The 9,691-nt window shown below is 38.7% G+C and overlaps 3 protein-coding genes across 3 annotated transcripts; 2 read left to right on the plus strand and 1 right to left on the minus strand.

Moving 5' to 3' along the window:
• Window positions 1–671: 671 nt before the first annotated feature.
• On the minus strand, window positions 672–5,793 carry LOC145502581 (GDP-fucose transporter 1-like). Its single transcript, XM_081481906.1, has 5 exons — window positions 5,573–5,793; window positions 5,342–5,402; window positions 4,009–4,149; window positions 2,912–3,028; window positions 672–2,144 (listed from the first exon to the last, which is right to left on the minus strand). Exons 1-5 carry the CDS (start codon window positions 5,791–5,793, stop codon window positions 1,488–1,490), a joined length of 1,197 nt encoding a protein of 398 aa, XP_081338032.1. The 3' UTR covers window positions 672–1,487.
• Window positions 5,777–7,234, plus strand: LOC145502579 (cytoplasmic tRNA 2-thiolation protein 2-A-like). Its single transcript, XM_081481904.1, has one exon. It carries the CDS (start codon window positions 5,777–5,779, stop codon window positions 7,232–7,234), a length of 1,458 nt encoding a protein of 485 aa, XP_081338030.1.
• A 997-nt stretch (window positions 7,235–8,231) lies between these two features.
• On the plus strand, window positions 8,232–9,683 carry LOC145502590 (dolichol-phosphate mannosyltransferase subunit 3-like). Its single transcript, XM_081481913.1, has 4 exons — window positions 8,232–8,375; window positions 8,499–8,528; window positions 8,644–8,721; window positions 8,858–9,683. The coding sequence occupies exons 1-4, from the start codon at window positions 8,256–8,258 to the stop codon at window positions 8,909–8,911; spliced, it is 282 nt and encodes a 93-aa protein (XP_081338039.1). The 5' UTR covers window positions 8,232–8,255; the 3' UTR covers window positions 8,912–9,683.
• Window positions 9,684–9,691: the final 8 nt, after the last annotated feature.

Raw genomic sequence — 9,691 nt, forward strand, 5'->3', positions numbered from 1 at the left:
CTCTACCAACTGAACTATGAAGCCACACATTGGGAGCGAGGTCAATTAGTTGAGTTCATATCTTTCCGTGAGGAGTGAAATGATGTGAAGTTTATATGAAATAATTCATATATGAACTGCGGTTGTAGATGAAAGTGAAGAATGATCATCGCAGTTAATTTTCCAATTTAAGCAATTGGAAAGAAGAAGCCTGAAAAAATCAGGGCTTCAACGTGATTCGAACCCGTGACCTCCGCGATACCGGTGCGATGCTCTCCCAACTGAGCTATGAAGCCACACATTGGGAGCGAGGTCAATTAGTTGAGTTCATATCTTCCCGTGAGGAGTGAAATGATGTGAAGTTTATATGAAATAATTCATATATGAACTGCGGTTGTAGATGAAAGTGAAGAATGATCATCGCAGTTAATTTTCCAATTTAAGCAATTGACTCGAATCCCGTTGAAGCCCTGATTTTTTCAGGCTTCTTCTTTCCAATTGCTTAAATTGGAAAATTAACTGCGATGATCATTCTTCAGTTTCATCTACAACCGCAGTTCATATATGAATTATTTCATATAAACTTCACATCAAGCGAAAGTAAACTATGACGTTTCGAGGTCATCCAACCTCGTTCCCAGGGTCTTTTCCCTGGCTTGGGGGTGGGGCGGGAAGAGCCCTTTTCCCACCCCACCGCCAAGCCAAGGAAAAGACCCTGGGAACGAGGTTGGAAGTCATCCTGGTTCCATTATCAGGTACAGAAACAATGGGCGAGATGTTAATTTATGGTGTGAAAGGTGTAAGAATATATTAACGTATAACACGATCTAATTAAGAGTTCTTCGGGGTTATTCTGTAAAAGTTCCTTTTTTTCGTGTTACGAGCAATGTCTTTTATATTTTCCGTGGATTGTGATAGGGCCTTTCTATTTTCCGTGAAACGTGATGCAGCCCCTCCCCTTCACCACCACGACTCAAACAACCACTGAGAGGTTTCTATTTTATTCACACAGAATTTACATCACTCAGCTGAATTTAATTGTCAACAAGCTCTCCATATGTGGATGATACAACTTTAACTTACAACTTACTATAGTTATTTGTTCCTTAAAATTACCCAAAACAAAAATCGACTGAAACGTTTTCAACATTTGTTCCCAAAACCAGTCTTTTGTACCTGCACATTCCATATACTCGATGAAACTACAACGAAAACAGCTTAGACAAAATCCTATACTTCTGGCAGACATAATATTGTATTGCTGTTTTTTCTTTTAACATTTTCAAGGTGTGAAGATGGGTTATTTATTTTCTTTTGCATGTGGCTAGACTGATGTTCTAACTCTCACCTTCACCTTCGCCTCACCCTCTTTCATGACTAGGTGTTACATAAGGTCTCAATAAGGTCTCGATAAAGCCTTGTTTTAACCCACTCAGCTAATTTTTTTATGTTAACGAAAGGAAAAACTTCCCATTACATTGTTCGTGTGGATTTAATCAAAAAAAAAGTTATACTGGATTCCCTCCATTTTTACTACTACCATTACCATTTCCATCACCCTTAGTTGTCTGTTCACCTTTGCTTTGCTCAGTTTTCATCTCCTGATGTTTAACAAAAGTATACGCAGTTGAACCACCCAGCACCAGTACATTGCTAATCCACCACAGTGCTGTTTTTATCTCTTGATTGACAGTCACAGAGAGGATGGTCTGCGCGCAAGCTTTGGCAGTTCCGCTAACATTGTGCGTCAATGGACTTGTCACTTTGATTTGCAGACCAGTTACGTACCCAATAGCAATTCCAAAGAGCCCACCTAAGCACATCATTCCCCAAAAATAAGCTGAAGTGAGCATATGGAAACCATAGATGGCCTGTACTTCACCACAGATAACCATCAGAGGTAGAAATAGAAAAACTGCGTTGAAATTGTTGTAGAGTTGGAGCCGCCAGATGTTGCTGTCGACAACAGGAAGGACTTTCTTGGTGTAGATAGCATTGAGTGAGACACACAGGCTTGCCAAGACACCAAACATGACACCGATATAGGACAGTTCTCCTGAACTTCCCTCCTGATCAACACCCATGAGGAAACCCGCGATGATGATGGCACAACAGAACATTGCTTTGAAAGACGTTTTTTGGCCAAGAATTAGGAAGGTACAGATCTAAACCAGCCAATCAATCAATAAATAAATAAATAAATAAATAAATAAATAAATAAAATAAATAAATAAATAAATTAAATAAATAAATAAATAAAGCAGTTTTATAATGACAGGGTTTTATTTCGCCCAGTATCATGGTCCTGCAATGTTGCAGAAGACAACAACCCAAAACAAAAGTAGCTGTGAAGGTAACCCTGTCCTAGAGGTTTGCTTACTTATTTCAGCTAATGAAGCACTAGAGGCCGCTTTTCACTGGCGACAGAGTCATACATGTAGTCTGAGGCGCAGAGTGATATGATCAAAATTCAAACCAATGGAGTAGGAAGCAGAATACTGATTCCACTCATGACCCCGTCGCTTATGATCCAGTGAAAACTTCATTGTCAGACTCAGAAGCAGAAGCAGAGGAATAAACCAATCACAGTGCTCGATTCTGAACCTTGTTATTGGTTGATTCTTCTGCTTCTGCTTCCAACTCTGACAATCTAGTTTTCACTGGATCATAAGCGACGGAGTCATAAATGGAATTTGAAGTAAACAGAAACGGTCTGATTCTTCCAACTCTAATTCCATCAAGCTTGTGACTCCGCTTAAGACTTCGATTTCCATTAGGTCATAAGCGCTCAGACTTTGACTATGACTTCGACTCCGTCCTTAGTGAAAACCAGCCTTAATTGTTGGGTCGCATCTCTTTACAGCCACTGATTGTGACTCCCACCCTTCATAGCCATTTTTATTATTGTGTACATAACACAACAGTAACTTACCACATTGAAAACTGTTGTTAGTGACCTTCCAACATTGTAAAATGACACACCAAGGTGTTTAAGGCACAAGTTGTTGAATGTAATCATTCCAACAAACACACCTGAGAGAGGAAGAACCTGTGTAGACAAGGAAAGAGTACAGTCTATAAGCAGAACTTTGGAAATATTTATTTAAAAAAAAAAACCTAACATGTCCACTGGTAATTGAAATAGATGATTTAATCGAACGTAATTGATTGAAATATTGTGGAGGTGCAGTGGCCCCACGATCAGTGTGCTTGACCCTGGATCAAGCGGTCTGGGTTCGAGCCCTGGCCAGGTAATTGTGTTGTGTTCTTGGGCAAAAACTTTACTCTCACGGTGCCTCTCTCCACCCAGGTGTACAAATGGCTACTGGCAAATTTATGCTGGGGGTAACCCTGCAATGGACTTGCATCCCATCCAGGGGGGACTAGAAATATACCTAGTTGTTTTTTGCTACAGAAACTGGGATGATTAAGCGTCGGCCTCATGGCCGCATGGCTTGTATGGAGACTTTACCTTTACCACTGATTGAATGTACTGGGGTTTTATGCCTGACAAATGTATTGGAAAGAATACCTGAAAGTTATGTAAATCTAATAAATATATTTCTGTTAGGTTAAAGCTCATATGGACTTCCACTAAATCAGTGAATCATGAAACAGAACCATTCCTCTGTTCCTTATCTGGTTTAACAACTATGTGCTTCATTATTCACCATCTTTTTTGAAAAAGTGTGGTGAAGCCTCTGAAGTCTGGTGACTCGTAACACCAGTACTGACTATTTAAATTCAAATAGCATGTAGCAGTTAGAAGTATGGTTACTCCCCCCTGTTTGGGATGCTAGTCTGCTGCTGTTTGCTCTCAAGTTTCCCTGGCAACAATTTGCTGTTACTTATTTACAAAATTAATATATTTTGTGGTGAAGAGAGGCACTATGAGAGTTAGATGTCTTACCCATTGACTTTGGCAGGTGTCAAACCAAAACCATTTGACTTATCATGTCACTGCACCTCTCACCTTTCACTTTCCAAGTCTTTATAAATAGAGTCACACAATATATAGCTATTACTTACCTCCCTTGCAACCTTCAAATCAATATTGAAAGCGGGAAACTTGTCAATCAACGGATACTTGTCTCCAAGGAAACTCAAAAGAAACAAACAGACCAGGCACACAACACACTGAAACCATGTGACAAACAGGGGTGCGTCAAGCTGAAAAAATAATACAGGCATAATAGACACTTGTATTACTCAGAACAGTAAAAAAACAACACAGCATTTAAAACGAAGTCTCCAAAGGCATTGAAATCAAGACCACTGTACCTGAAAAGGAGCCCGCAAATCTGTGCCTATTCCAAGCACTTCATATACAAAAATACAACCCTACCCTAACTCTGTCCCCTGAGAGGAATGTGGCAAATTAGCAGACCTTTTGTTCTAATGACTATTTCTGCATATGCAGAGAGACCCTTTGTACTACAATACTTGATCATTAGATCATTTTTTAAAATAACCATCCATTTCTGATCCAAATTTGTACCTTATTATTCTTATACACTTTATATACTTTCCACAAATTCCCTACGATTATCACAAATTTTTACAAAATACAATTGTATATAAGCCTTATGTGGAATATTTTTCTTATCTCTGATAATGACGTGAATTGGTGAAAGCTTGGATTTTTAAAGATTTCAAACATCAATTTTAACAGTAATTTTAGGCCTCATTTGAACTTTTGTCAGTATTGTTTGGTACATTCACAATAATATTGTTTTGTGGCTGTGTGAAAGTCTGAAAGTGCTCACTGCCTGCCTAGAAAATACAAGTGATTTGTATGATATTCCATGGTACACAAATTGAAAGCAATGCATAACTAGTACATATGATGCTCTTGTAAAGAGCAAGAGTAATGGATGGAATACACTAATAAGCTATAGAAATGAGTGGAAGTTTGGGAGGGCTTTAAAAAACCATGGAAACATTAGCCTTGACTCATGTTACGTTCCAACAGCATTTCTCTTTCTCTCCAGCTTCCACTCATGTTTCTATACCTCACTAAAAATAAAGAAAGTTATGTTTTCTATTTCTTAAATACCATAACGATAAAATCTCTTACGGGGAGGGTAATTAGCGAGTTAAACGACTAGGTCTATAGACTGTTAACTCTTCCATGAAAAATATCTGCAAAACCCCTTGTTTATCACATAATATCAATTCTTGTGCCCACTTTCTCTTGTACAAAGAAAAACATTCCTTGCTACGGAACAAAACACATGATGTATTATTTTTCATTACGCACGACCGGATTTTCAGAAATTGTGCATGTTATTAAGTCAATCAACAAGCTTACATATGAGATTATGCTTGACTGAAACCTTACTTTCCTATTTGATACACCTACCTTCAAATCTGGACTGCTTAGAAGGTACTTGTTCAAAAATACCATAGATATTGAGATTATCCTGTGAGTTAAGAATTCACGACAAGTGTTAAACGAAGGAAAGATGTAAGTTATCTGCAAGAAACAGGGAATTACTAAACGCAACAACGTGGCAACTCCAAAACTGCATTTGCCGATAGACTGTCTTATCATTCAGACATGAGCCTTAACGTACTACATCAATATGCTTACCAATACAAAGCAACAACAGACGCTATCCTCACAGACTTCTTAAAAACAGAGTCAGTCATTTTTGTCCGGGTTGAATTTCGCCGCGAATAAGACTTGGTTTTCATGTAAGACGCCCCTAAGTTCAGAATATCAACGTGGGAAATCGGAAAAATATGGAAATTTTGCAGCTTTCGTTTAAACTTGGTCAGCGGGGTTCTGTTAGCCATGCGCAACTCACGCATAAATCAAAATGGCCGCCGAGTCACGTTGGTGGTAGTTCAAATAGTTTTTCTTCTGAAGCCCTTCTTCCTCAACATGTGCAGTGTGCAAGAGGAAGATTTAGAAAACGTCCCATCTGAGCTACAAAACAAGCCGTGTAAAGAAAAAAATCGCGATGGGAGAACATGTATGAAATGCTCGGCTAGCCCGGCGGTTGTGGTCGTTCGACTCAATGATCCGCTCTGTAAGTCGTGTTTTCTTGCGTATTTCACGCACAAATTCCGTGCAACTATCGGAAAATCACGTGCGATTAAGGCTGGGGAAAAGGTTTTACTGGCATTTTCTGGAGGTCCGTCTTCTAGTGCTATGTTGCATTTAGTTTGTGAGGGTTTAAGCAACACAGCGGTCAAAAAGCTTCGATTTGAACCCGGAATAGCGTTCATGGACGAAGGAGAAGTTCTTAAACAAAGTGAAGAAGAGCGAGTAAATTACATCGAACACATTCGAGATGTAGCCATAAGGTCAAAATTTCCGTTCCATCAGTTAAAGTTGGAAGACATTTTTTCTCCGGGACAAATCATGCAAGATGATGCAATGTGTTGCTACAAGGTTGAAGGAGACCAGACCAGAACTCATCAAGCAGAAAAATTGAAAAATCTGTTTGATGCAACATCATCAATGACAGCAAAGGAAGACTTGCTAAGAACTCTTCGTTGCAAGCTTCTTCTTGCAACTGCCAGAAATGTAGGTTATTCCAAGATAATGTTTGCAGACTGTGCCTCAAGGATTTCAGTTCGCTTGTTATCAGACATATCTCAAGGGAGGGGTGGTGATTTGCCATACGACACTGGCTTCAGTGATGACCGCCATGGTGATGTTCTCTTCGTAAGACCCATGCGAGAGTTTATGACCAAGGAGATTGCACTTTACAACTTCTTCAACAATGTCGAAACTGTGTTGATACCCACACTGGGAACAATGACTCATTCACATGCCAGTATTGACCGTTTAACAGAAGATTTTGTTAGTGGTCTCCAGGCTGATTTTCCGTTCACTGTCAGTACAATCTTCAGGACTGGCGACAAGTTGTCTGTTAAGGAAGTTTCTGAAGATGTAGCAGCTTGTGCTCTTTGTGGAGTTCCAATGAATGTGAACCCAACCCTCCTGTCTGCTCTGACAGACAGTGTGAGTTCTGTCAAGCTCGACACTGATGATAAAAACACTCCCCAGTCTGCTAGTGATTGTTGTGGCGGTTTTGGCAGTGGATGTTTGTCTTCATCTTCTGAGCAGGTGTTGACCAAAGAAAACATCCTTGATACATTTTGTTACGGTTGCCGGCTCACGTTTAAAGATTCAAAGTTCACTGTGAGTGATCTGCCCTCTTCTGTGCAGGAAGCAGCAACAAAAGTTCATCACAGGGCCCAGATGAAAGAACAGATCAAAGATTTCTTGTTGGATGAATGATAATGTTTTGAATATAATAATAACAAGCACACTGTCAATATTGTTATTAAAATATATTTTACTTTATTCAATTAAAAAAAAAGTGTTAATTCCCAATGAATTCAAAGTTGGTGATGGTTGCCACTGTTCAGACAATGTGCTTTTTCTTATGTGCTGTGCTTACATGTACAAAGGCAAGTTTTGTGGTGAAATGTGATTAAAAGTAATGTTCAGACCAAGGGCTTGTTTTACATTTTTTGTGGCTCTTGGTCAAGTAAAAAACATTTTCTTTTTGCTAAAATGCTAGCAACTGATCAGGATCCATCAAATGTCAGTCTCCTTTGCAGTATGTGACTAAAGGCAGGTATTCCCTCCCCCTTGCAACACTCTGTGATAACTCCCACAGAACCTCCCTAATTTTGATTTTATTCAGTGTTTTGTTGATGAAATTGTTGTTCAAAGGTTTTAAAGCTTGTGAATCCAAATGAATGTACAGTCTATGAAAGGGAGGGCTTTCTGTGCATTTACATATACAGTAGTCTTGCTTACTCCAAATTTAAATTGACCATTAAGCTTGTTTCAAAAAAATTGTGAATGAATGAGAAATTTGAGCTACATGACTGTATGTATAAATTATAAGCTTTATATCACGTAGAAGGGCCACTTATAATTTGGGGCAAGGCTGGCTGGCAAAGGTGTGATCTTCATTGTATGGTTCCAGAAAATATCCAAATGGCAGATTGGTTTGTACCCCCCACCCCTCCCTCCCTGGAATTTCCAGTCAAACTTCATATCTTCCCTTTAAAAATTTGGCTTTTGATATACCCACCCCCTCGGAATTTCCAATGACCATCCTTAGTGTGGGTATGGAGACCTGCACATTTATACTAAGAGCTGTACTGGGAAGGAGAAAGACAAAACTGTTATGTTACACCACAGTCGTGTTATTAATGGAATATGCCGCTGACTACCTAGAGATTTCTTTGCTTCATTCGTACACCAGTCTTTTTGAGGCTTTCCTCGCAGTCTTCTACAACGTAACATGACTAAACTCACAGAGTGGATTGTATTTGCTGGACTAGCGTTTTCGATTTGGATTACACTATTAACGGACATTTTACCGTTAAAAGTATCTTACAAGGCAAAGGAGGTGATATGGCCGGTAAGATCCGAAAAAACTGTACATCATGGAAAAAATATTTTGCGACTGTCAGAAATTAAGCTCATTAAGTCTTATTTAAAGTTATTTAACTTCTAAATCAAACCACTTCTTTCTCCTTTGCAGATGCCAGTATATGCACTGATTGTATTTGGAGTGAGTAAATTGATTCTATATTTTCCTATTTTGAACGCTTATTGTAAAGCTTTGTCTCACTCTACTTCCCTACTGGATTTTACAATACATGTATTTCAATCTGATTTCCTTTCAGTGTTATTCTTTAGCCACAATAGGATATCGTGTAGCCACTTTCAATGACTGTGAGGAAGCTTCGGAATCGTTAAAACAGGTATTTCACCTACTTTCAGTGTAGAGTTCACTTTTGTAGAATTTTTGTAAGGTCACTTGTGTCACCAAGGAGACCAGCAGTGTGGTTAAAATCATTTCAACACCCAGTAATTGTTACTCGGTGTTGTTTTTTGCAGGAAATAAAAGATGCAAGAGAAGACTTAACAACAAAAGGATTCAAGTTTGACTGAAACTCAAACCTAATAGAAATTTTAAAATTGTTGTCAGAGATGACTTAAGAATCATAACATTATTACTTTACCACATGGACACAATGGCATCACTCAGCTCAGAACAAAACAACACAAACAATACAGGGTACAGCAGTTGCCTACTCCTCTATGTATTAAAGCACAAAAACACTTTAGACCTTGTATAACATCAGTGGTACATTAATTATATTAGTGAAGATGAAATAATAATGTGATAAAATATTTTATAAAAATATGTTCATGTAACAGGCATTCTGATTGGTTTAAACAAGTGTAGAAAGTATATAATAAAGCATGGGTTTTGGCCTGCATAGCTGTCGGTTTTATTGGTTGGGGTATAGGGCCATATAGAGGGTGATGTGCTCCAGGCCACTTGTGGCGTCACTGCTCTTGTCCCTTGTTTGTGCACTCTACCCTGACTAAACCACCTGCTACGCAGACTACATGGGCTAGCAAGGGATGTCTGCAGCTGGGGTTCAAAACAAAAAAACCTGGTCTTGCATTGGCATCAGGCTTTGTAAACAAAACAATATTTTCACAACTCCTATTTCTTTATGTTGAGTGAATGCCACACAAAAAATTCCATTTGTTGACCAGCAGGACAAATATTGGGCTAATCAGGGGGAAAGTTGAACAATATCAACAAGACGTTTTAAAACACAAACAGCTGAAATGCATGTAAAAATGAAATGAGCCATTAATAATAGAAAAAGAACAACTGAATTTTGTAAAAATGGACAATTTCATATTTCCATAAAA

The sequence above is a fragment of the Orbicella franksi genome, chromosome 11, assembly GCF_964199315.1.
Source record: "Orbicella franksi chromosome 11, jaOrbFran1.1, whole genome shotgun sequence".
In the NCBI taxonomy this organism is placed as follows: domain Eukaryota; kingdom Metazoa; phylum Cnidaria; class Anthozoa; order Scleractinia; family Merulinidae; genus Orbicella; species Orbicella franksi.

Coding starts and splice junctions, on each gene's coding strand:
- LOC145502579 (XM_081481904.1), top strand. CDS start 5,777: ATGCGCAACTCACGCATAAATCAAAATGGCCGCCGAGTCACGTTGGTG.
- LOC145502581 (XM_081481906.1), bottom strand. CDS start 5,793: ATGCGTGAGTTGCGCATGGCTAACAGAACCCCGCTGACCAAGTTTAAA. Junction 5,403..5,572: donor TCTGTTGTTGCTTTGTATTG/GTAAGCATATTG, acceptor CTTAACTCACAG/GATAATCTCAATATCTATGG. Junction 4,150..5,341: donor TAAGCAGTCCAGATTTGAAG/GTAGGTGTATCA, acceptor TTATTTTTTCAG/CTTGACGCACCCCTGTTTGT.
- LOC145502590 (XM_081481913.1), top strand. CDS start 8,256: ATGACTAAACTCACAGAGTGGATTGTATTTGCTGGACTAGCGTTTTCG. Junction 8,529..8,643: donor ATGCACTGATTGTATTTGGA/GTGAGTAAATTG, acceptor ATTTCCTTTCAG/TGTTATTCTTTAGCCACAAT. Junction 8,722..8,857: donor CTTCGGAATCGTTAAAACAG/GTATTTCACCTA, acceptor TGTTTTTTGCAG/GAAATAAAAGATGCAAGAGA.